Source organism: Lissotriton helveticus, chromosome 1_1 (genome assembly GCF_964261635.1).
Source record: "Lissotriton helveticus chromosome 1_1, aLisHel1.1, whole genome shotgun sequence".
NCBI classification, from domain to species: domain Eukaryota; kingdom Metazoa; phylum Chordata; class Amphibia; order Caudata; family Salamandridae; genus Lissotriton; species Lissotriton helveticus.
In genome coordinates, this window is record NC_136057.1 from 1,700,359,170 (window position 1) to 1,700,386,673 (window position 27,504).

The 27,504-nt window shown below is 42.6% G+C and overlaps 1 protein-coding gene across 5 annotated transcripts in view; it reads left to right on the forward strand.

Annotated features, from left to right (window-relative positions):
* MYO1A (myosin IA) overlaps positions 1-27,504 on the forward strand; it is a 388,633-nt gene that overhangs the window by 247,237 nt on the left and 113,892 nt on the right. For all 5 annotated transcript variants that reach the window (XM_078689001.1, XM_078689003.1, XM_078689002.1 and 2 more), the window contains exons 13-19: positions 5,745-5,810; positions 6,358-6,462; positions 11,277-11,339; positions 12,349-12,549; positions 22,729-22,955; positions 25,739-25,939; positions 26,698-26,791. In XM_078689001.1, the coding sequence (XP_078545127.1) occupies positions 5,745-5,810; positions 6,358-6,462; positions 11,277-11,339; positions 12,349-12,549; positions 22,729-22,955; positions 25,739-25,939; positions 26,698-26,791 (957 nt within the window). The remainder of the gene's footprint in view (positions 1-5,744; positions 5,811-6,357; positions 6,463-11,276; positions 11,340-12,348; positions 12,550-22,728; positions 22,956-25,738; positions 25,940-26,697; positions 26,792-27,504) is intronic.

The window sequence follows — 27,504 nt, forward strand, 5'->3', positions numbered from 1 at the left end:
TCATCACGGTAATTTATTCTGCTGTGTTTATTTGTTATTCTGTTTTATGCTAGCCTGAGAGCCACAGATCAAAGTCAGAAAGGGCCAAGAAACACTTGTATCTGACCCCGTGTCACCCCCACTTAAGCAGATATAGTGGGTGCTTCACTAGCCTTTGGCCCACTGTCAGGGCACAAGTCCTAAAAAAAGAAGTGGGGGGACGCTCCAAGTTAGGTGGTGTCACCGGAAGTGACGTCACGACCGGAAGTGGCGTAACGAAATGTAGGCCCCTCGCATTAACAAAGGTTACAAGGCGATAGGGGCAGGTTCAAAGGGCATCAGAAGCTCAATGAAAAACGGTAATCACCAGCTCATGCTGCCTTTCGTGGAGAGTTTTGTTGAGGGGTGTGGGGATATCCAGATTAGACTACATGTATGTAGTCTCCACTGGGCTTCCTATCTGCTAAATGTGCAGGAAGAATCGCAAAGCCAGAGCTATTTATAAAATGAAAGTCAAGCATATTACCCTCGCACTAGTTGAGCTGCGCTGGTCGGCAATCAACAGCAGCGTTAACTGTAACATGCACTACCGTGTTTACCACACCACCTTTGATCACAGTCCCATAGTATCTAAAGAGTTGTTTGTCAGAAGCGAGCTTCCATTAAATCTCAGGACAAGCGCCGGCTGCAGTATCCGGGCTCAAGAATGTCTGCATAATGAACGATTTCCCTGCAAACCGGCCTATGTTTGGAAAAGTGACCTGCATCGATCAGGGGAGCATACCTCCCTGCCCGAGGAGTTGTACTGGGCCTGCCAGAGAAGCCTGACTGATCCACACGTAAAATGAGGAGCATGTGGCTAAGAGCTCTGTTCGCCCTCTGTCGACAATAGGAGGTGAGGTTTGGCGAGTGCTGAGCGCGCACGCAGGTGCAGCCTCGGGTACTAGCTCCATCTTTTGCGCAGGGGGACGGCATCCACCCGGTAAAAACCCGGTAAAATAAGTGGGTGGACGCCGTCCACCCGCGTGGTACCCCGACTCGAGCCCTGCCCACTGTAATGTTTTATGTGATAATCTTCCACAGTCTGAATGACAATGGGCGTCTCCACAGACTGAGCGAGGTCGCGGAGGGGCTGTTGCAGCCTCTGGAGTTCAAAAGAGAAGCGCGAGCTGGAGAACATCACAACTTGTTGCCATCCCCAAAATTACGGACAAAATGCGCCCTTGAAAGAAATTCTCACAGACATTGGACAAGAGGCCCAAATAACGGGCAGTCCGTGAAATGTATGGACGGTTGGTCACCTATCTTTCACGAACCATACACCAGGTACCATGCATACGCAACGACGGACACCCAATTTCTAAGAAAGGAATCTCTGGTCAGCAAGCACAGCCTAGGAAAAAGATTTGTGGGAGTACGGGGCGCAAAACCTTAGACAGTTCTCCCTGCCAACCATGGTGGCGCAACCAAAATACCTACTTTCCCGGAAACTATTGAAGCCATAACTAATCACACAACTGAGAACCACGGCGTCAGGACTCAGCAAGAATGGATGCTGAATGGCCAGATTCCAGTGACATGCATTCACCACAAACTCTTACCGCATATTACTCTAAGGCCCACGTGTACCCTCTCTCTTAAAGACCACAATCCTATGAATTGGTGATTACTGATTACTTGTAACTGAGCTACCACTCGACCGCACTAACTTGTTCATAATAAATATGTACCAGCAGCATTCGCCAGCACTGAACTGTGTTGCATGGCTAACTCTGTGCAACAGCAAATACTGGTGGCTTAGTGGCACGATATAAAACTCATAAATAAATTATAATTATCCGAAAATGCTGAAAGAAGGAGGAATTCAGCAAGTCTCTGTATACAGTCTATCTTACATTAAAAATGGTACAAAGGAAGCAGGGCCGACTTTAGAGCTGTGCGACTGGTGCAGCCGCACTTGGTGCTGCCCTGGGAGGAGGGCACTTACCTCAGAGGTAACTTACAATTTAAAAACACATTCAGCAGCGTTCCTTGTGTGTCCAGTTTTCAGGCAGCACTAAAAATGTCAAGATTAACTCTTGTGACTAAAGTTCTTGCTGGAGAGAGATCAGAGTTTTGTCTAGTTGCAGTTTTGACGCACCATAAAGTAGCGCAGAGTGTTAATATGTCCGCTGCAAAGAACGCGTACCGTGCATATCACAGATCTGTATTTTATGTGGATAGCTGAGTGGAATACTGTTTTTGTCACCGAGATACCTTTATTACCGCGCTTCTTAAGATACAATCCTAATATAGAACAGTGACTGTTACGAAATGTTGTCAAAGAGCTTCGTGAAAACTGTTTTGTTCCCCTAGTATTTCTTTATCTATTCCTAATGTTCATGAGAAATGTTTGTTTGGGTACATATGCATTCTTATTAGTAAAGTCAGCCTTTACTAGTGCTATAAAACAAATGAAATGTATATGAGAGAGAGGCTATGGAGAGAAGAGGGGCACTTTTGCCTGGTGGTCGTGAAGAAATCCGAGGAGATGGTCAGGGGGGGTTGAGTTTGTCAAAAATGATTATTGCAGCGGGCACTGAAGGCTAAAAAGCTGGCCCTGAATGGAAGGTAGTGTGAGAACACCTTGGGATACTTCAACTTCTGTTATTCTCTCCCCCAAACAATCCCGAACTTTGAGGTTCTTTAAGTAGGTGAAGGAAGTGGGACTAGGTACCCTCCTAGAGGTCCAGCCTTTGAGCCTGCTACTGATTGCTATGCCCTGAACCTCCCAACTCATGGTCCAGATGGCATTAAACGTTTAAAGATGGTGCCTTATTTCCATGCCATCCTTATGTGTGAGGTGAGTTCAGTGCAATGAGGCAGTAGCGGCTTCTACAGCAAACAGAGGTGTTCCTCTGCTAGCCTGTTGGTTAAAATCGAATGTAACCTTGGGGAAATTCACCTTGAGCGGCCAGCCCCCAGAAGCCATAAAATGACTTTGAAGACAGATGCAATACACATCTGCTGCCTATAATGTCTAAGCACCCATGATCCTAACGTTATTGTATATGAAAGACACACTCAGGTACGCCCATTTGAGGCTTTCATAGGGTTAGGCAACACTGTCATTATCCACCCAGTGCTTAATTTGTAAAAGAATAAGTACCGGGGCCCAAGTTTTGGACAGAGGACCATGGCGGGCACTATTGAAGGTCGGGGTGTAGAATACCATAGCCACGTAGTTTTAATTTCACCGCATGCGTTTTTAATCCACCCACAGACACTCCCAGCCCTTATCTCACTCTTGCAGGTTCTTTTTTATCCCTGGTTTAATCCTATGTCACTAGTTTTCCATATTTCTCTTCCTCCTTCCACCCCCCTCATCTGTGCTTCTTTTACTTGCTCTGGACCAAAGTTTGTTGAGAAAAAATATGTAGCGGTCCCCAAAAATGTGTGCCGGTGGCAGTGTGTCCACCTGCTCTTACTTCACAAAGTAATAAAAAAAAACACTATCTTCACAATGTCACACACTGATGAAGTTTTAAAAGGGATGATTTTGTGGAGAAACTAAAGCCTACTTTTAGCTAAATACTTTTTCTGCTGAACCAATTGTTTAGCATTCTTCTGTAAAACATGTTTTTGCAAAGAAAATGAACTTGTGCAAAGTACATAACGTTAGCAACTCTATGAAAAGCAAGTTTTGCATACTTTGCACAACATTTCTGGAGGAGCTAAAACTTTGCCCAGTATTCATTTTTCATTAAATTCAGAGATTAATTTGTGCCCATGGTGGTTGGTAGGCACAACCAATGCTTATTTCAGGGTACCAGGACCTTTTCTGCTGCTGCCGTCATAGAGCAGATCGTATGTTTGTCGAAGGACAGCCACCACTTTCACCATTTCGTTTTACTGGCAGCCCTTCTTCCATTTCCATAAAACCACAATTGCCATACCTGGTGTTTTCCTAAGTTCAACTACTTTTCTTCTAGACACAGGTGCAATGCCACAAGTATGCATCTTACACGGCTAGGCGTGCCTGAGGGAATCCTTTCGCCTACACAGGCCCAAAGAGTTCTTGTGTGCAAATATTCCCTTTCAAGTGTTTCCCAAAATTGTACAGAAATTCACTAGCCACTCACTCTGCTCTCCCTTGGAGTTCATCATTCCTTGTATATGCTATTTCTATAGTGTGGATCTAGCCAAATGACAGTGGAGAACTTAACATGTTCAAAGGCAAGCTTAAAGTCTGTGAGAAATAGAAGACGAAGCTGAGTTGTGGATCGTGATGTAGTGTTCTTTAAAGAGGTGCGTCTTCAATGGTTTCCCAAATTGGAACAGTGTTGGGGTGTTCCTGATGAATACAGGGATGTTGTTCCAGATTCTGTGTGCATGACAAGTAGAGCCACTAGAGTTCATAAGGATGAGAGTGATGCGATCATCCGTCGTCCGGCCTAGGATGTGACGTGCTGCGGTGTGTAAGATGCCCCTACGGGGTAACAGTGTGGAGTTTGGGAGGCCATGGAGTAGGACGTTACAACCTTCAAGATGCAAGATTACTGGGGCTTTGACAGCAGTTCTGAAGTTGCTTTGTTGAAGAAATGGTTTAACTTTATTTTTAGACGAGACAGCTTATCATTGAGCCATGTTTGTACTGTATCTTGTTTTTTGTTCTTGGCAAATAGAGGGAATTCTGTCTTGGTTGGGTTGAGCTTCAGCTAGGAGCTGGACTAGCAGATCTGGATGATGTGCAAACAGTTGGATGTCTGAAGCAGAGGAGACTTTCAAGTAGAGGTGTGTGTTATCGGCATATTGGTGAATCTTGATGTTGTTATTTGAGTGAAGACCAAGCGTGTCCATGTAAAAGTTGGAGAAGACAGGAGACAGTGTGGAATCCTGGGGTACTCCACATCTTTCGTGACCTGCAGATGCCCATGGGAACGAAAGTAGGGGAAGAACCAGTGAAGGACATTGCAAGTGAATCTCATTAGCTATTTAAGGGTGCTTGCGCATGAGGGTGGGATGGTTAACTGTGTCAAGAGCAGCAGAGAGGCCCAGCAATATTACAAGACATGAGTTATCTTCATCTGTGGTGAAAAGGGCATTGTCTACAATGTGTAAGATGTGGTCTCTATACTGCAGCATGATCTGAAGCCAAACTGGTAGTCGTGCAGGAGATGATTACCATTGATGTGATCTTGGAGTTGAATACAATTTACTTTTTCAATGATCTTGGCGATGAATGCTAGATGAGTGATGGCCTGGTAGTTGGTAAGGTAGGAACAGAAGGATCTGTGCATATCAAGGTGATGCAGCAAGTTGCCTAGGCCATACTGTGATCAAGGTAAGGAGACCCTCTGCTCTATGGAAGCATTTGAAAAGACAACCATAATTAGCGTTCAGAAGGCACATCCATGCTCCTGTACCTGCTGCACTAAGGCCCTGTGAAGGATTGGTCACCTGGCATATAATGGACTCTTCCCTGGTCCCCCTGGCCACTCAAAGGCAGTACTCTGTGGGTATATATATTGAGTTCAGTGTAGGGCAATCCAACTCTTTTTGGTGGGGACAGTTGAAAATGTCTAACATAAATACAGTTTTAACCAATAACAAAAGGATCTGGCCACTCTTGGGTAGAGTTTCAGTTCACAAATCAAAGGAGATTTAAATACAGTGTTTCGAACTCGGATACTAACTTTCTCTAGGAAGGCAAAGCATCTTGTGAAACCAAGTACAATGGCTGGGGAGCTAATACAAGACACTTTTTAATTGTTTTTTATTTTCAGATTTCTAACGTTCAAGAGAAGAAGGTGATGGGTGTCTTGGATATCTACGGCTTTGAGATCACAGAGGTAGGCTCTGGTTGTTGTGTTGCTCGGACATGATTCTGAAGTTAGGTATAATAGTTGTGTGTAATATTGTTTGCTGGTGTCTGTCTACATCCTGCAGGGTGTCAATATCTCCCTCTAACCAACCGATTCTCCAAATATCGGTTTTCTCATTACATAAATCTATGATGATGCTGTACCGGATAAATGGCCTTTCTTGCAAAGTTTCATATTCATGTTTTGCCTCCTAGTTATTAAAACTGAGCAGTGGTTTGCACGTACATGGTGACTGCGGTTGAGCACACGCAAAGTTGATTAGTCATGCTTGAAGTATTTTATGGCCACTAAGAATCAGGGTTTGGCCATCAGTTTTGGCAGGTTTACCGGCTGTATCCCAGTAAAGGTTCATAAGTTGCAAAGCTATGGTCACAAAGAGCAGAGAATGGCTATCATGTTCTGCTGTTGGCAAGTTACTGAGTGCTGTGAGTGATGACACTCACTGCCTCATCCCATCTTGTCAATCGATGCTGGATGCCTGGTTTCCAAACTCACTGCACACTTTCTGCTCTAGGACAACGGCTTTGAGCAGTTCATCATCAACTACTGCAACGAGAAGCTGCAGCAGGTCTTCATCCGCATGACCCTGAAGGAGGAACAGGAGGAGTATGTCAGAGAGGTATGTGTCAGTGGAGCAGAAGAGGGAAAGGCAAGAGGGAGGAGGTAGGGGAGGCAAGAAGCAAATATTTAGAGAAGGGGAAGATTTAGGGCATGGGGATTTCACATTCCCTAAGAGATTAATGATATTTTGAAAATAATATTTGAATGGCCATTTTTTATACTCTTTTGAAAATTGCATTTGTTCTGTACAGGAATTTATATAGCGCAAATCACCAAGCGGTTTCTAAGCGCTTGCTTAGGGAACCCGTCCTGGTATTCCCCTGTGAGATAACCCCGGCAGGGTATCCGCAAGGTGAAAGCCAGGCATCCCGCCGCGAGGGGCCGTTGTGGAGATTAAGCAAGCTATTGCCCAGAGTCGCAGAGTGTGAACCCGTGAATCGAATAGGCACCTGAGCGAGAATTGTCGAGTCCATGGACATTTTAGGACTCAAGACCCAGCCGAGCCGGGAATTGAACCCTGGTCCCGGGCTGACCTCTGCTTCCAGGTCTGCCACCTCTAACCAGTGAGCCACACTTCTCCACTGTAACATAAGTATCATTCATTCCCGATATATATGATATTATTAATGCCACAAAGAACAGAAATAGAATAAATGTTGATCAAACCTTTTACTGTGATTCAGAGGTAGAAACTAAGCTAATTCATTAATTGTCAATGACCACTGGTCTATAAGGATAGATATGTGATGTAGGATAAGTGCTTATTCAGGTAGGTATTCAGTCTCAGCAACTAACCTGGGTCTTGACGCAGGAACCACTAAAAATATCACTCAAGCCCGAATGCAAACATTTGAATGGGTACTACAACTCGGGGACTGGCCTCAGTGGCAAATATAGAATGCAATCGGCAAGTAGAGTTAGAGATGAAGATACCAGGCAAGGACTCGACTGAGAAGATTGAGCTAGAATAGGAAGGCATAGGAGAATTCATGATGAAGTAATGAGCAAACCTTCTCATAGCTCCTTACCTATAAGCTCACTCAGTTGGCGTTCATACCCACTAGCCTTTATTTAGTATTTTAAATGCAGTGAATCTAGGTGTTGAACAACAAGGAAGAAATAAACAGAAGCAACAAGTAGTAAACTGCAGAAGGGGGGATTATGTTGCATCAGCAAGCGTGAGCCATGTTCCCATAGGTAATACCCAAAATTAGTACATTCAGAGGGGCTAAATGATATCTGAAGTTCCCAGGAGGACATAGGTAATAGCCCAAAGAGACCTGAGCAGGGTCTCTTTGGGCTATTATCTGCCCAATTAAGACATTTCAAATTGGATGTTTCAGGGTGAATCGTTATGGTTCAGTAATGTCAACAAGATGCCTCAGCCCTACCACGCATCAAGACAAGTGAACAGACGCCTCGTAAGTTGCTGGCAAGGAAGTCTGACTACAGGCCTGGAACCAGATAAAGTATAAAGAATCCAGAAGCAAGAAAACTTGAGCTGTCATCTGGGTTAACCTTTTGTTAAGGCACCCAGCATTAGACCAAAGTATCCATCCTCTTGTAGTAGACCCTGTCCGCACTTGCGCATCATGGTCCTGATGTTTGGTGATGACAGTGTACTAGGACCTTCTTTGCCTGAGACCTCTGTGTTCAAGTCAATATACCACAGTTTCAGCCCAAACACACTAGTCGTGTCAGCAATATTAAAATATGAGCCTCTTCCACCTGAAACCCAACAGTATGAAACAGATGTAACATAAATTTCAATGAGCTACTGCTTTATAAGAAAAACATGGCTCTTTTTGTAGCCATATTATTATTAGGAAACTCACGCTATAGTCTTTACTTGTTACAATGAATCTCTTTTATGTTTTTGTGCTGTGTATTTTTTACTTTGTGGCAGTTGTTTTTGTATTACCCATTTAATCCCCATATGCTTCTGTATGCCTCAAATTTAATGAAAGTGTTGGAAAAATAAAAGACATCTATAAATGGCATTTAAAGAAGAAAAACGAACGATATTATGACATAAACTTTTATGCGGTAGCTTTAAGATTCACAGTTCTGAGGAAGGCTGCATTGTGTATTTCACTGGCCAAAACATGTTGACTGGTATTATGTTTGCATGAGGAAAGTTTCTATAGCTTATATGGTAATATATCAATTCAGGAGATGACAGTGCAGATCTATCAGCCAGATAGTGTGGCCTTTGCATGCAGATTCCACAATTATATATGGGTGTGAGCCATGTAATTGCTGACATCAATTTGATGGAAAAATGCAATACTTGTTAGGAATTATATAACATTTTGAACACTTGTCTAGAAACAGCTGTGGTTGTCTGAGCAGCCTCATTTAGTCACAAAGATTCATAAATCAAAAAAACATGCAGAGTGGCTTTGGGTAAGTCATCTTCATCCACTGGTCTGCTCAACTATCAGTCACTTTTTGTTTGCATCTCATCAGCCCTCTGCAGCCATTTGCTGAGTGATAGTATTTACCTCACCACATCTGCACTTTGCCTAAAAAGGCTAAAGGACCAATACTTTTGTCTTTCCATTCTTTCTCCTTTTTTTAGAGCTTCATTGTGTGCTTCAGCTGTGTTTTTCGTTTATATCTGTTCCAAGCGAATAGTACCTATTCTTTGCTCCCATAAAATGAATGTCTTCATGTGATGTGCATGAAAACTCAAAAGGGCTTCTGTACCTGTTCTAAGCACACAGCCACAACTAGGAAGCCACTATACGGTACCTACTGTTCTATTACAAGTATCTGCAATGGCTGATTCTATTTTAATTGATTCTTTTTTTATTGCAAGAATATGTGTTTGGTCGGTGGCATGTGTTTTCTTCCTTCTTTTTGGAAAATCCTGGCATTATAAAATAAGTACAGACTCTGGGAGGAAAGCCTGTTTGATTAAATGGGATGATGTTTTTATCTTGATCCCATGCTTCTCGGTCCTTTAACAGTAGACTTGCGACGTATATGGCCTCTATGTCCAATAACGCTATCAATTCGTAGTTCATTGGGTCCATTGAAGGGGCATTTTGTATAGTGAATAGAGTATGGACCCTTTTCATGAGTCTGGAATCTCTCTTCTAGACAGGAAATGCATATATAGAGAGGATAGAATTTTAGACCAGTCTTTACGGTCTGATTTAAATGGACCAGTTGGAAGAAAATTTGGGCTGGGGCACCATTATTTTTGATTTTCTTTTTAATAATTAACTGTAGCTGGTTCTCAGTGATTATCCGTCTTCTGCATGTGTCGGGTGTATTGATTTTTATATATATATATAAATGTGTATATATATATTATATATATATATATATATATATATATATTTGTCATCTGAGGTGACACAACACTGTTTTTCGATGAGTGTTTTCTAAATTGATTCATTGCGTTTGCTATTTTTGCCCTCCAAACTGCCTTTTTCAAATATTATCTCCGTAGTCCAATTGTTTTCCTTGCCAAGATTAGTTCGGTTTTTCTCACATAATATTCAAATACCGCAATTCTCTGTTGCAATGCTCTTTTTTCATCTCGAAAAGTTTTGGTGACCCAGTTGTTGCATGGCCTGGCTTGGCCAGGTTTTGTCCACCTTTGTTTATTTTTGTTATACAAATTCAACAACCAGGTCCTAGTAATTTGGTCCGTTCTAAGAGGTAGTTGCGGCTATTAGGTGAGGGGCAAAATTATTTGTATTAGTCCCAGTACTGGAAGGTCTTTGTTGGTAAAAGAGACATCTGATTGATAATCTCACCTGCCCAGTTGAGACATTTCAAATTGGATGTTTCAGGGTGAATCTTTATGGTTGCTATGCTTTAAAACACTAATTGATTATACTCTAAAACAGTTATTTGATAAAAGTAGTCACTCTTCTATCTCAGCTCAATTTGAAAGTGATTGATATTGAAAAATAAGTTAAAACTTGCAAAAGTGTAATCTAAAACAGATTCTCTAGACTTGGAAACACATGTTCGCACTGTCGGGTGATCCTTACAGAACCATCCATTCAATGCCCTCATCCCCGCTGCATGCAAAGAAGTGCCCCGTTGTTCCATTTTATTCCACTTCTCTTCTCTTGAGTGGGAATACTCCATATGTGGTCCTGTAGGTAACTATGATCATCACTCCCGTCTCTAACATTCAACAAGTTAAAATGTTGGTATTCTCAGATCCAAATTGGTGACAATATATATAGCAAGTCCCCACTCTACAAGACCTTTTTTGCGTTCTTTCGAGGCTTGTGTTTGACATTCAATATACTCAATTAGTGGAAAAGATATGTCATACCATGTTTCTTGAAACAAGAGGATATTGAATGACTTCCAAAAATGCATTTATTTCTTGACCATCTGCAACTATACGAGTAAGACTACCCACGTTCCAAGAACACAGGGTCAAACGGTTGGAAATAATTGAAACATTATTTTAATTGTCCTGGTTTTGCATTAGTACTGTAGGACTCCATGGCCAATCTTTATCAACATTTCATTGTAAAATAAGGAAACCTATAACTATTGCACCAGGGTGCCAAGGTCATATATATACTTTGCCAATGCTTGTTTTCTTTTTTACATTGAAATGATTTATACAAGCAGTGTAACTCCAACCAAGAATATACTGAGCTAAATCAAGAGTTTCACCATTTCAGCCCTAGGATCCCCAACCATCCATGGATATAGATTCAAAGCTGTCACATAGCCATGGCCTGATAGCATCTACTATACAACCAGACTTGGTCCAGCAGGCCCGTCAGCCCTGCAGTGGTCGCAAAATTGCATGCTTATTTAAGAAAGTTTGTCTCTTTCTCTAGTAGAATGTCTGCTGATCCCTAACCTTGACACTTCTCTTTTTCTAAGGGGATCAAGTGGACTCCAGTGGATTATACAGACAACACCATCATCTGCAGCTTGATTGAAGATGTGAGTAGCCCGTTACCTTTGTGTGTTTTTTTTTAAGGTGTTGGTCAACATCAACCTAGCAAAGACCTGTCAATCACTCAAGTTGTCATCACATGGTATGCATCGCAAAGCAGCTTTCTGTCTACAGAAAGTTTGTGCTCTAAAACATCATATTTATGTAAAAGTTGTCAGTCAAATTGGTCACATTGTGACATTGCACTCCATAGATAATACATAGGGCCTCATTACGATGTCAGGCGGAAAGCCTCCGCCCGGCACCGACTCATAATCGGGACTGACCGACACGCGGTCAGAAGATCCGACCACCGGAATATTTTGCGACCGAACACTGTTTAGTTGGAGTCCCATTGTTCCCTATGGGAGCTTGTGTTCTGCCCGACAACTGGCCATAACATAGGCTCCTATGGGGAAATGGGGTATTTGCGTAAAAGCTTGCACTCTGTGAAAGGCACCCCACGGTGCCTGCCACACAGTGCAGGGTTTTACAGGGGGTCCCTTAGGTACCCCCTCGACCATCAACCGTAGGCCGCCGGGGCAAGGGGGCCCAGCCAGGGGCCCCCAAAGTCATTTTCCGACAGCATTTCCGTGTTGTCCAGGCCGACGTGGAAAGGCTGTTGGAAATCGACATCATAATCCTGAGGGCGTAAACACTGTCCATAGGGGTGTACAATGTGGTTCCGACCGACACGAATACTCCGCGAGTCGCTCAGAGCTGATTCTAAATGACCGCCAAGTTTACATTCTGACCACAAACATTGTAATCAGGTGGTCGGAATGGAAACTGACTGAGTCGGTCGGAAGAGCTCCGCGTGGTTGAGGAGATTCTGACTGTCGGGATTAGGCTTTCCGCCCAACATCATAATCGGCCCCATAATGTTTTTTAAGCTACCTGTGCTGGGACAAGTATTTTAGTGCCACCTGCAGATTTGATCCACTTTCCTTAATGGATAAACATTTGTGTGAAACAGCAGATTGTTTAATGTTCTGGGCTTTCCTCGCTTCTCTGTAGAGCACAAAGGGTATCCTGGCCCTCCTGGACGAAGAGTGTCTCCGCCCTGGAACTGTATCCGACACCACCTTCCTCTCCAAACTCAGTAAGGCGTTTAGTAGACACGAGCACTTCAAGAGCAGAGCGAGCCAAAATGAGAAGATGATTTCAGTGAAAGGCATGCGTGACAACTGCTTCGAAATCAAGCACTACGCTGGCCAGGTAAGGTAGCGGCAGGATGTGACGGCAACTTTCCCCCGCCAAGTCAGGAACTGTTCACCCACCAACAGAAACAGAATATCAAAATGACCACTACGTAGTCATGTAAAGGTTAACCAATGGAATTAGTTCTTTAACAATTTTTACATTTCATGCTGCCCTGAGATATCACCAGCAGTTGTCTCATTGTCCTTGAAAATATTTTTTTAACATTATCTCATCAGAGCAGTAACCAAAGTGAATATAAGTCTGAAATGGCATAGTGAATAAGGGGATAAAAAACTAGGTAAAGATTTTAAAAACTGTTGTGATAGATGACATTGAACCTACATTGCTTATGTTACTGGTTGAAATTTCGGTTGACTGGGTTTTAACTCTGTCAATACTGTTTTGTTCCTCTACCAGTAATACCAGATATTAGAATATACTGCTGTGTAGGCAAAGAAGCATTTGTGGAAACTGGTACCAGCATTCATGCATCCCACTCCTGGTACAAGAATATACTGCTGTGCTAAACAGCTCAGGCGACACCCGCCTCCTCCCCCCTCTTCTTCTGGGTTAATTAGCCAGTTAATGCCAGTCTTCTTTTTCTGATTCCAGGACTCTAAACTCAAGATCAAATACTGTGCTAAATTATATAATTGTCCAGGTTAAGATTTAATCCATTCACTTTTATGGCGTATGTTAAGCCAGTGCTTAATTTGTAAAATAATAAGTGTGAGAGCTTTTCTTAGGAGGCCACTGCAGCTTGCACCACCCATCGTCCCTGTCATTGCTGCCAAAACAACTACTAACCATCTCTCTCACCTGCAAGTGCAACAGTGTAGATTATTCCAGATCTTAAAAGCTAAAGGAATGGGTGGTGAGGCAGGTATTAGTAATTTTTAATTTCTATTGTATTTAAAAACACCCATTGTTATGCTCCTCTGTAAATTAGATGAGCAGCACCACCATGTGGCAGACTGTCATAAGTGCAGTGTTGACAATTTAGTGCCGTGTGGAGCACCGGAACCCAATTAAGTGGCGGTGTGGAACACCAGAAACCACCAGCCTAAATTAAGCCACGGTTAAGAGTAGTACAGATGAAATATTTCAGACCTTTCTTTATTTGTCAAAAAAGTGGCATGACTTCCGGCACCATTAAACTTCGAGACACTGTAAATGTCTGTTTTTCACTCTTACGGCCTGATTACAACTCGCCTCTGAAATTGTAATCCCGCTCGCAGTGATGAGTGGAGCCATGTTTATCGCACCCAGAAAACAACAGGTGCAATAAAGATTGCTCCCTGTGGTACATTTCAGCCCAAACCTGCTACAAGTTAACAAGGGGAAAAATGCAGTAAGCGCCTACATCTGCGTCTAATTTCCAAAAAAAGGCCAAATAGGCAATAACTATCTCCTCCTACACAGGCCGCTTGTAAGTTGGGCAAAATAGGGTGCCACTTCTCTTATCAAAAACCTGAGAGAAAAAAATCCTTCAGACCGGGAAGGAGATAGAGAAAACCAGTTTTCTGCAAATGGGGCTAGAAGAACACAGTCTCCCTAGTTCATTCCATCACACTAAAGGTTTCCTACTACATTACCATACTTTATGACAATAACTCAACAATCCTAGTTGTTGTTTTCTTATGACCCTCATCCACTTTAGTAGATGAATGCTTAATCATCAATTGCATTCTGGTCACAGGATGGGCTTGTGCGTATCCCAGGGAGCACTTTTGAGAATATTGTCTTGCCAGGGTCTAGAATAAAAATGTCTTAAACCACCTAGGTATCCCTTTTAATCAATGTTTTTTTTAAGTAAAGATAAAAAACAAATCTTGGATGAACTAGGCCCTGCACACTAAAACCAAGTCGACATGTTTCAACCCTTACAGGTAAGTGACCCAAAGGGTTCACAGGCTTTCATCAGAATTAGAATATGCCTCGGTCTGAATGGAGAAGGTTATTATTTGGAGGTTCTATTAGCCTCCTCAGCTATGCCAATCCAATTTTGGTGGGACAGAAAGATAAACACAAAATGTGAAGGGCTACTCGCCCCATAGTTAAGTCTATATTGTGACATAAGAAGGCGGAATGAACATGCCTATCTAGTTACACACTGTATAACGTAGAGGCCAGTATTTGGCGCAAATTGATATGTAGAGAGAAAAGATAAACATCTATGTTGCAGTTACTTTCAGGTAGGTTCAGAAGTTGAGCATGCTGTCAAAAATCTGTTGCGCACTTCCTCAAGGGTGCTATGCCGCTAGTGGACACCTATAGTAATCCTCATGAAAAAAAATACCTTGGATTGATAGGTTATTGGCATTAATTAGATGTGCTATGCACAAAACTCCATCTCTGACTTCTGGGTCCGAGAATGGTAGTGTAGTAGGATATTTTTTGTGTGTTAGATTTAGCTAGGGAGGCCGTGTCCTAATATGAGCAGTGTGCAGTTGTAGGGTGTTTTGTAAACAATACACATTCTAGTGAATCCTATCGAATCCCACAGAACTGATACACACTGCAAAATGGCGGAACAATTGGGATTACTTTATTCAAATGAAGTAGCATCATCAATTCTGTTGGCATCAACATTAATTAATGAAACGAACACACCTCAAGCACTCCCATAAGCAGAGGGATGGTACACATTAAGAGAACTGAAAAAGGAATCCGGTCAAGACATTGCTTCATGGAACAATCATGATGGAATATCTAAGAGCCAATGCACCCCCAGCCGATCTGATTGTTAACAACAGACCCAATATTTTCTTTGAGGACAAGCAGTAAAATAAAGACTGGTCTCTTGTAGCATGTCAATGTTACCACAACTGATTATTAAAACAGGTACGTGCTTGTGAGATGAAATCATTATTAAAATAAAACTCAGTAAAGACCATTGGAATATTTTGATTAAAATTAATGTCTTGAAAAAAATGTGAGGAAGTAAACAAGAAAATCGGTGAGTATAAGGATTTCTTCACTCAAATTAAAGTCACCAAATTACAGAAGGATAAAAAATTTCTCTCATGAACGAAGTATGGTTACATAGGGAAGTCCCATGACCAATAAAATACAGCCAGAAATAGGAGTTGGTCCTCTGACTCAGAAGACACTTCCAGTGACAGTTCAAGCGGCAGCGCATGCAGCCACCAGGCAAACCAGAGAGGGAGACGATCCAGAAACCAGTATTACCAACCATTACACCACCAACTAATACATTTCTGGTCCCCCTATTGCTCACCTCTATGCATGGACACAACCTTTCCATTTTTCAAGGAACTCTGCCTTTTTAGGAAGAGGTGGCTGGAGGGGAATGTGAGGATAAAAAGTATAAACTGACAGGAACAAGAGCAGGTAGGGGCACAAATCGGAAACAAAATAAAAGACCAGGTTGTATACCTAGTAGTAAACCCAGCACACCGTAGTTACTAACAAAAGGAGAGAAACTAGTCCTGACTAACGGGTTGAGCTTTGTTCCTACAAATGTTGCTGACAAACTCAAATTGAGATGCAAAATTGCCAAATTCTTCCAGGATATCCAAGTTACGGCTTTTTTTTCAAAATACTCCAGCCACTCACCAGACCCCAGGCACACTGATCTAAAAAAGAACTCCCCTTTCAACCCACCAATGACAGTAATACCTACTGAGGTATTATCCTTTGGAGATCTAGTTACAATTGAAATAGAAGCACTTGACACTGCGACAACACAGTATCACAATCTCACTAGACAAGAAAGAATGGGCTTGAAATCCTTGCAGGGGAGGGACAATGTATTCATCCAACAGGCTGACACAGGTGGGGCTATAGTACTCCACACCATGGAAGCTTGCCATGAAGCATATTTGACCCTATTAAGAGTTGAAGGAAACTAACAGGCTTTGCAAAGAGACTCAACCAAGGAAATCCAAGCAGGAATGACGGGTCTATAAGATGAAGCCAAAACGAACAATTGGATAACAAAAGCAGAAGCAGAGTTTCTGTTCACTGAAAAACTAAAAACTCCATACTTTTACACCTTGCCTAAAATTCACAAACGGAAAGATCCACGGCCTGGGCTTCCAATTGCTTCAGGGATTGGCTCAGTCCTAGAACCATTCTCTATCTTTGTGGACGGGTTCCTGCGACTCTTGGTTACTAAAGTGTAGTCATTTATAAAATACACCAAACAACTACTGAATATGATAACAGATTTACCTTCAGAGACAATATTGAGCTCATGGTTGGGGTAGACGTTGAGGCACTTTACACGAGTATCACCCAAGATGAGAGTCTTGGAGTCATCAAGAATCTACTCAAAGCAGAGGCGTGGACTTTCATTGCCCATATTGACTGAATAATGAAGCTAACGAGTATAGCCTTTTTTTGAATATGAAGTTACCATTTACCTACTAAGACATGTTACATCGATGGGGAGAGAAACTTTGCCCTGAGTATAGCGCGCCTTTATGTCCACTAATTTGAAAAAGATCACATTTGGCATAATAATCCCTTGCCCAGTAACCTGAGAATGTGGTGCCAATATATTGATGATATCTATATCATCTAGAGTGGCAACAACGCTAGTGCAAATTAATTTTTGGGGTGGCTACATAACCAAAACCTGTTCCTAAAGTTCACTATGACTATGAGTAATGCAGAGATTTCCTTCCTAGATCTGATTAGTAGAGCAGATAACAACTGACTAACAACACCATGTATACCAAGCCCACTGACAAAAACAGCTTACAGCACTTGGAGAGTGCATATCTGTGCTCTCTGAGGGAGAACCTGCCTGTAGGACAATTTCTCCGCATTAGGAGGAACCGTCCCAATATTCAGGACTGTAAAACTGAGGCAGGAAAGCTGACAAGTACACTGGTTGAGAAACAATACCACAAATATATGACAGAAAAGGCAAACAAAAGAGCCCGGAATGACAATAGACATGGCCTTCTTGAAGACAAAACAAGAGAGTAAAAAAAGCCATTTGATATGCATGAGCACTTATAGCAATAAATCCAACACCGTGAAAAAAAATCATAAATAAACACTGGTGCATTTTGAATTTGTTCTACTTTTTGAACTTTGAGAAACCACATTTCTTCTCTTGGAGAAACATAGTCGTGAGAGACTTGTTGATTCACACAAGACCAAAGTCCAGACTTCGGAATGACCAAAGAACGTTATGGGACCTCCCTGGCATCATAGGACATTATCCCTGAGAGCAATGCTCAGTACGCCCCTTAACAACGCACAGCAAGGAAGCAGACCTGGGATTGAAAGTGTCCTGGGGACAAAGAACCCACACAAACTGTAACTTCAGTAATGTGGTGTATTCGATTGAATGTCCCTGTAAATTAAAGTAAATAGGGATAACATTAAGGAAGATAAAAACAAGAATTATTGAACATCGGGGAAGATAAAAACAAGGATTATTGAACATCGGAACAAGGTCTGGCGCCAGAGGAGTACAATCCGGATGAAGGCCCATTATCTTGAAAAAAATTCATTCAGCGATAATAATCTGAAATGGTCAATTATAGAAACAGTAACATCCGGTATTAATATGAATAAAACGTTATTAGAACATGAGCAAAGAAGGGTGTACATGTTCCAGACCCATAAGGGTGGCTTCTATGAAGAAATTCCATGGAACCAACTCAACAGAATACATTGAAATTATATGGGGATATCTATTTCCCTCTCTCCCTTCTGTCCACTCCAGTGACATTATATCATAAGCAGAATCACACAAGAATGTAAGAAATCCTTCTCCCAGTGCGCTGGTCAATAAGAACAACTGACAAATAAGTATCTGCTCATAAAACACAGGATTTCCCAAATCATTTTATAATATCTATTTCCATCCTCCAAAGAACTGTGCAACAAGAGCTTGTTAGCAAGAATATTATCTTCCTTGATTCTTCTTTTACTTTTTACCCTCAATATGGCCTCTATAAAACATTTCCATACAACAGTGGCCTGCACAATGGTTCCTGTGTTTTTTTTGGAGGGGGGGGGGGCAATGCAGCTGAGCAGTATAGGGCCTCTGCAAACTATGCACTATAGCTGAGTGTCATATGGTTGGGAACTAAATTTCCCACCATTCTGCTTTGCTAATGCTGGTCTCAGGCGGAAAGAGGCCATTTTGTTTTCAAAACTTTTTAAAATTGAATTTTGTTAGCAAAGATGGTACATTCAAAATGCCTAACCAGTAAAAAATACAACAGCCAAATAACCAAAATGGCAAGGCCATCTTGCCTGGCGGGATGGTTGATGTCGGCCACCTTCTTAAAATCCCCCATAAAAGAAAACAAACAATAACAAAAAAAGAGTAACAACAATGCATCCACTGTTAGACCATTGCCCAACTGCAAGTCTAGGAACAAGGACAAGAAGTAAAGTGCACCACACATCGCAGCCTTCACACCCACTCCCATTCTAAACAGCATAGGAAACAACCATTACAACGCAGTCATTACAACGCACTACCTTTACAACGCAGCTGCCTTTACATCACATGCCATTATAATGCATGTCATTGCAATGCATGTCACTGCAACGCATGCCATTACAACGCAAACCATTACAACGCATTATAAGGTAAGTATTGGGGATTTTTTAGTTTTAGGGTGGGTATGGGTTTTGGGGTACATAGGGATAGTAATTTTACCCCTACACTATCCAACACTTACCCTACTGTTGCACTCGCTGGAGTGGGAATAATAATTTTAACCCTACACTATCCTACACTTACCCCTCTGTTGCCCTAAAAGTATTATGCGTTGTAATGTTAGTTTCTAAATAAAAATACGTTGTAATGGCATACGTTGTAAAATCATGCGTTGTAATGGTAGTTGCGATTAAAAACCGCGTTGTAAAGGCATGCGTTGTAATTGTTTACACTGTAACATCATATATTCAACAGCTTTTAGGATCGAAACATTCTGATTTCGGTCTCCAAAGATCCCCACAGCTGAGGACATGTTTTCAGCTGTATCCCACGGTAATCAGCCCAGAACTCCCAAATTCTGTAGTATTTCTTAGGATAGCCCGAGTGATGTAAACAGGGCGTTCTAGACCCAAGCCTGAAAGTAAGTGCAACTTAAATGCTTATCTTTTCCCTATATATACCCATTTGTGCCAAATACTGGCATCTACATCATACGGTGTGTGACTAAAGAGAAAGGTCCCCCCCCCCCCACCTTCCTATGTCACTGTAGAGAGTTCCAAATTTGGTAAGATAGCCTAGTCTTACATACCTTCATGATTTCACTTCACGTTCTGCAGTGTATAGCATGGAGTGAACTGCATAGAGTGATCTTATACATGTATCCTTACCAGCGCACAAAGGACCCCCCCCCCCAAGGATTTATTTGTTTAGATCATTGTTTATTTGTCCTGTACCATGCAATATGTCTGTATATACGAGTGGTACAGTTCAGTTTTAATATGGGGTGACGCAAACTCTCAAAAGGAAAGCTAGTATGGACAATAATCCAAAATATCTCCTCTCACTGACATATAGTCAATGGTTTGTTCTCATCCCAACAAAAACTGAAAGTGACCGACTAAACTTTAGGACGATCAGCCCCTTTGCATGTTGTGTGTATTTGATTGCCTGTTTGTCCCACCAAAATTGGATAGGGCGCCAGTCTTAGTAGGCCAAAAGAATCTCCATCGACTAACCTCCTTCATTCAGACTGAGGCATATTCTAGTTCTCATGAAAGCCCGCAGACCCCTGTGGGCCACTTGCCAGTAAGGGCAGAAACATTTCGATTTGTTTTAGGGTGCATGGTCCTAACCTCCCTGGTTCACCAGAGATTTGGTTTTTATCTATACCTAAAATACCATAGAGTAAAAGGGATACCTCTGTGTTTTAAGGTATTGTTATTGTAGGCCCCGGTACAACAATATTTTCAAAAGAGTTCCCTAGCATATGATTGAGCCCATCCTGATTTTTACAGGACCAGGATGCAACCCAATAATGAAGCATGTCACAACTAGAGTGTGTGAGGGTCAATCAAAAAACACAACTTGGATTGTTGCGTTATTGTCATCAAGAGGATGTACCACACACAAAACTCCAATTCCACTTTCTGGGTCAGAGTATGGTAATGTAGTAGGATTCCTTTAGTGTAATTGATGGAAATACCATTTCTCCATGGTGCGGTATTTACCAATTGTAATAAATACCTCCAATTCTGATTTTTCAACTTCAAGATGGGGCATAACTTGTAATATCGGTATTTGACACGCGTGGATCTACATGTATTGCCTTTCTATGGGCCTTTTCCCACCTATACATTTTAGCAAGATTCATCTACTGTCATTTAAGGGTAAGATAATTATGACATAACTCGTAATTCCGATCCATTTGTCCAGGAATCTAAATGTAACCCTACAACTTGTAATGATGGCCTATTATTGTTTAATACCCTTTCCCTCTTCATTTTAAATGCAAATGTAAAGCACCATGGAGTTTTAACATTATTAAAGGACTGAATTTACTGATCAGGGAAAGGGTGCTTTTGATTTTAGTGCACTGCAAGCTCAATAAAGGCACGCAGGGCCACAACAAACTGATATGGAAATATTTTGCAGCTATGCTGCAAAAACGTTCCTGTAATAAAAACGTCCCCCAGGGGCCCAAAACCGGCCCCAGCCGTGCGGCGCACTGGGGGATTGCCCGGTGCCCGCTATGGCCAGTCCGGCCCTGCATTTAACGCCGGACTGCTAATAAGCAGGTTTTAAAGATGATTAAGAGTGTCCTGTGTCTACGTGTGTCAGATGCTCCACCACCATGTCTGAGCGCAGAATCCCATAGGCTGAAACCCACAGATGCAATACACAATAAGGCAACCTGTGGTGTCACACTGGACAGCTAAAGGAATTGAAATCTACAGGCAAAGTAAAATATACTGCATGCAGAGCGAACCACCTTTCAATTTACAGTGCCACACAGAACACTAATACGAAGGCAGCAGGATGGGCGATACAATTCAAGGAAAAGTAGCAGCTCTGAAAGAAGTCCATTTTGCCAATAGCGGATGCATCCCAGCGAGTCATTCTCTTAAGGAGCTCTAACAATAGATGCCAAATTGAACAGATGAGAAAAGTGGAAAAAAGAGAATATGGAACTCAGTGTTCAGAATGAGACCTATTCCCTCTGCACATACTAAGTTTCTTCCTGAGAGCTAGACCTTGTTTGTTTCAGCTCAGCTGACATTTTTTGGAAATGATTTCACATTTTGCATCCTTTTTGGCTCTATTTCAGACCTGATGAAACATATTTATGATGCCCGTTGGGCATGTTGATCATTCTTGACTCCCCTACCTTTCGGATGGCTAGATAGCTCAGTTTGTTCAGCGCTCACTGCACCGATCTCTACATAAACCCTATAGACTGGGCCATTGGAATTATGCCATTCTGTGACTGCTATGTTTTAAGCATCGTTATGGGTTCTCCGCACTTGCCACATAATTCACCGTCTGCTGCATAATCTGCTGATTTCAACAGAAAGGATGTTTGCAGCTCAAATGGTCAAATGTCTATTACGTTGTTTGAAATGTGATGCGGCTCCTGACGCTGCAAAAGGTAACTTGTTTGGTTTGGCCCTGTTAGCTTTTTACTCATCAGATGTTAACCCCTTCCCTGCGGGGCATGTTCCCCCGCTGTGCAGCTCAGCTCAGCTCAGCTCGTCATGAGCCATGGTGGTTGGATGCTGATGACGAGCTGAGCTCGTCATGACCACACCCGTTTTTTTAGAACGCTTGCACAGCAGGGGAATTTGCCCAGCGTGCGAGCGTTCTAACGGTCATGACGAGCTCGTCATGAGCACACGAGCACCGTGGCTCATGACGAGCTGAGCTCGTCATGAGCATGGAAGGTGTTAATCAAATAAGTAACAATAACTTAGACAGAGGCGGCCGGCACGGGTAAACGCGGTGGAGCAGGGTGGGGGAAGTCGACAGATGACGGAATAGGTATAATTAAATAAATAAATAATACTTATTCTGTCGAACCCCTTCCTCTCCCACCATGCCACGCCCTGCCATGCATCACCCCACCACCCCACCGCGTTTACCTATGCCCACCAACACTGATATTAGGTAATGACAGATATAGGATTCATGAAATGACGAAAGACAATTTGTGTTGTGGGGTGCCCTGTACAAATAATGCACCCCCTCCCTTCTTTGTGCTGCAGGTTAACTACAACGTTCTGGGATTTGTGGACAAGAACAATGACCTGTTGTACCGAGACCTCTCCCAGGCCATGTGGAAGTCCAGGCACAAGCTGGTGAGCTCTTTGTTCCCGGAGGGTGACCCACACAAGTCGTCTCTGAAGCGACCCCCCACTGCAGGGTACCAGTTCAAGAGCTCCGTGATGACTCTGATGACGAACCTCTATTCCAAAACGCCAAGTTACATCAGGTAACCTGAAATGTCAGGGTCCATTTTGTGTCTCGGTTCGAGATTTTAAGGGGATGGGGGCAGGGAACTTCTGCAGCAATGGTACACGGATTTTGATAGCTCCGAGCAGAATTTCATTTTGCCTTTGGAGTACCTCCTAAACACAGACAAACAAGATTTTTTTTTTTATAATTTGCTGTTACTTAAAGCCAACAGTAACAGGCTCATGCATCAACCTTTTTTGCGAGCGCAAACCGCACGATTCGCAAAAATCTGCCGTTTGCGCCCACAAAAAGGGCTTCTGCGATGCATCTCACTGTAAAGCCCTCGCAATTTGAGAAATCGCAATTTATTGCGATTTCTTAAAATGCAATTGCATTTAAGGTATCTCAAATTGAGATTCCTTAAATGCAATGCATGATGAAATCCCAAATAGCGATTTCGCTAATAAAGGACGCAAATTACCATCAATTTGAACTTGATGGTAATTTGAAAAAACTTTGAAAAATGTACTAAAGTGCATTTTTCAAAGTTGTAGGTTGAACACACACACATGCCCTTGGGACATGCGTGTGCCAACATGTGTGCGCAGAGCAATTTCAGGGGTGCAACAGGGTGTCCTTTTGACACCCTTGCACCCTTGAAATTGCATGCGCAATTTGCGAGTATCTATTGGGTACTCGCAAATTGCGCATGCAATTTCTCATTCTTTCCTATGGGCCTGTAGGCCCATAGGAAAGAATGGGAAGGCATTTCTTAATTATGACCGAGCGTGGCCGAGAGGCTAAACTGCCAGATGTGAAACAAGGAACCCTGTGGAATAATCCCACGCCCCCACTTGTCCAACTTGCACTGTACAGCGCAAATCACTTTGGAGCCTATTCACAGAAGCACATTGGAGTACTTAAAGTATTACTCCTGTGGTACTCTTTTATGTACTCTTATATGCCTTTTTGTAATTAGAATGGGAATAAAATGACAGTATTCAGAAAATCTATATCTATATATATATATACCACTATTATAAAGAGAGAGCTGAAACCTTTGAGGCGGGTAAACTCAAGAAGTACAGCACCGATCACAACACCCAATACAGAATTGGAAAGGGGAGATGCAGCAGATGGACATAGGCTATACAGATGGGCATCATATACATTACAAAGCTCAAAGAACCTTAGGGGTAAAGTAGTCCCTTGTGGGCGTTGGTGTGGGTGTGTCAAAGTACACTTGGGCATTGGCGTGGGCGTGTCAAACTAACTGCACTGCATTATTCCTTTGTGGGAATGCAGCATTCAGAGAGGGGCGTGGCACAACAGCGATAAAAAAATGGCCTCGTACAGGGGGGTGCCACAACAGCAGTACAATATTACTTTTTGGGTGTTGTCAGAGGGGCGTTGTCAGAGGGGCGTGCCAACAGCGTTGTCAGAGGGGCGTGACACTAATCAACAGTAGCGCGCCTTTAATTTGCGCGCCCATTCACGATCCACCTTTGCGTCTGACACGTACGTGTAGAAACACAAAGCTTTCACATTCAGGGCACATTAATCACAGAAACTGCGGCGCTACCTTTGTGGCCGTAAAACTTTTCAGAGGGGGCGGCTCCAAAATTAACATTAAAAGAGGCGCGCCTTTCATCAGCAATGTGCGTTCTCAGTACGCGACGTCACCCTTCTCAAAGTAGGCAGCAGTACAATTAACCAAAAGAAACAGGTGCGCGGCTTTCCACACGAATGTGCGCGCACATTCACTTCTCACACGGGAGAATCAAAATAGCAATGTGCGCCGCACTGACGGACCTTGCCATACTGACTATAGACTTTAAATAATGTAACTTTTATCAGTGGCCACAGGGAGGAAAAAAACAAAACCGAAACACTCACCGCTACATTGGCGCTCCGACATAAATTTATTCTACGGCCACATTCAAATGAGACCAAAAATGTGGTATACAGTGAAATCTTACAATGATTTCACAATTAGTATTAAAAACATTACACACATAACAGTTCATACCCGGACAACATCGGGACGGGCTGCTAGTATTATTATACAAGTCGTACAAATAGAAAGGACTGTGGCCCTTTCACAGTTTTACCAATAGTGAGTTAGATGTTTTGGGGCAGATTCACAAAGGTATTTATGAGTAAGTAAAGAGTTTGTAAAAGAGTACTTCTGTAGGACTACTTCCCAAACACATTAACACCTCAGAAATGCTTTTCTGGATCTGCCAATTTATTTATATTTATATATTCTTTAATTGTTTTTGTATAGTGCCCATGCAGCCCAGAGCATGTTTGAGAACACTTTAAAATGAATGGGTACCTGGGAATTTTGGAAGGACAGCCAGCGGACGCCTTGCTTACAGTAAAGCCGGTGGACTCCTGTGTCTAGCTTAGGAGTAGACCAAATACCTGACAGGAGCGATACACTTGCACTGGCTTCCTTAATTTTAGAAAATTGTCCTTGGGAGGAGGGGTAAAAGAAGTGAGCTCCTTTAGCTGACAAAATGAGGAACTTCTAGAAACAAGATCACCCCCTTAAAGAGAGGGCTTTGTAAAAATAACACAGATGGGAATTTACTTCTTTATGGTCCAGCCTGCTGAACCAGGCGTACCCTACCCGAATAAGGCGGAACTCCACTTGTGTTCTCATCCTATAAAAGTCTTTGTTGCATACCTGATCTGATGCCAGATGCTAAGCCCTGTCACGTCAATTACTGTGTGCATATACAGGAGGGAGTTACTCTGGCCATGCCAGTTTATATGTTGATTCTATTTTATCTTCTCCTTCTCTTTCTTGACAAGGTGTTTGAAGCCGAACAGCGAGAAGCAGCCATCTATCTTCACGGAAGCCCTGGTGGAGACCCAGGTTCGATACCTGGGTCTTGTGGAGAACGTGAAGGTGCGGCGCGCTGGCTATGCCTACCGGCAGGCTTACGAGCCCTGTCTCAAGCGATACAAGATGCTTGGCACTGAAACATGGCCCAACTGGAGGGGCAATGCCAGGTATGGAGTGAGATACAGGAAAAGGGGTTAGAGTAGAGACAGAAGGAGTAAGGACTTAGAGAATGTTCAGGAATGATTCAAAGAGAGGCAGGGAAAGGAACGATACAGGCTTGGAAATAAATGGGGATTTCATAATAGCAATTTGGTACTCTTAAGGCGTTGGCTGTACTTAGAATGTGTCTTTTAAGCAAACACTTTGCCATAAAATTGATCCTATTCAGGACTTATGGGACAGCACCTGGAATCAGGGGTTGTCACTCCTAGTGGTGGGTGGGCCTAGGGGTTTGACACACAAAACGTTTCGCCGCTAGGGTTTGGTGAGCTCACGGAGTACACATTAACCTATCCTCCCATCTTGTAGGGATTAATGGGTTTAGGGAATTTGCACAGAGGTACTGAACTTTTAACAGTTGGACTGGCATTGAGACACATACAGTGTCACTTGATGGGCTTATAGGGTTGGCAAAATGACAAAGCACATTTCACCTTATATACCCAATTGTGCCGAATTGCAGTGCCTGTCTCTATCCAGGGATGCCTGCTTCAGAGAACTGGCACAAGGGCATTTTCACATATGGGACTGGACAGGCTCAGCCCACAGAGACAGAGATACAAATCTCACATGTAGGCTGGTATGTCTTGGGATTGGCCCACACAGATACAAAAGTGATACAATCTTTCCCCAAACATAAGATTCTTGCAGAGGTCTGCATTATAGAGTTCTGCAAGCTGCTTACCTTGTGCTGTTTGTGCCCTAGGGACGGTGTGGAGTCACTTCTGACGGAGCTGGGCATCCCGCCTGAGGAGTACGACTATGGCCGCACTAAGATTTTCATCAGAAACCCTCGGACGGTGAGTCTCAGAATGCAGCCACTGCTGTCTTGCAACCTCAGTCCAGTCCTTTTAAAGTGGTAGGAGTGGCAACAAATCTATATCCTGTACTCAGTACCCAGAGTCCAATCATATATTTTCCCCTTTGCCTGGAAGAGGACTCATCAGGGTTTCTTCTATGTCTTTAGACTTCGGAGAGTCCATGTTATAAACTCTTGAAGTAGAGCATCTTCTTAGTAAAAAGCTCAGTTGGGAGAACAAATCAAACTCCTGGTACCATCTTTTCAGTTTCAAGGCAGAGGATCTTTGGAAAAGTTACTCATTCTAAAAGCATGACCATTTTATGTTATTCAAAGTGTAGTTTCCCAGAAACCTTTTGTGAGTTATAGACCACCCACATTGTAATTTTAAGTTGGATATTCTTTTCATGTAAGAGGTCTACTGTTTTTTTTCTTTTTTGCAGTTTTATATAGTGCAAACTTGACCCGAATGTATTGGAGACCTTTACATTAGCACCAGTTACATTACACAAGCACGCATTTGTTTCTGGTAGGCATGGGGAGATTAAGTGATTTGCCCAGAAAAACAGGATGTTGAGCCAATGCCAAGACTTTAACCTGGTTCTTCAGCCCCAAAGGCGGCAGCTTTGGCTATTGTACCACATCCTCTATAAAATAAAATAAACAGACAATAAAAAGAGAAGAACAAATATAGTGATTGTGCAAGGGACTGTA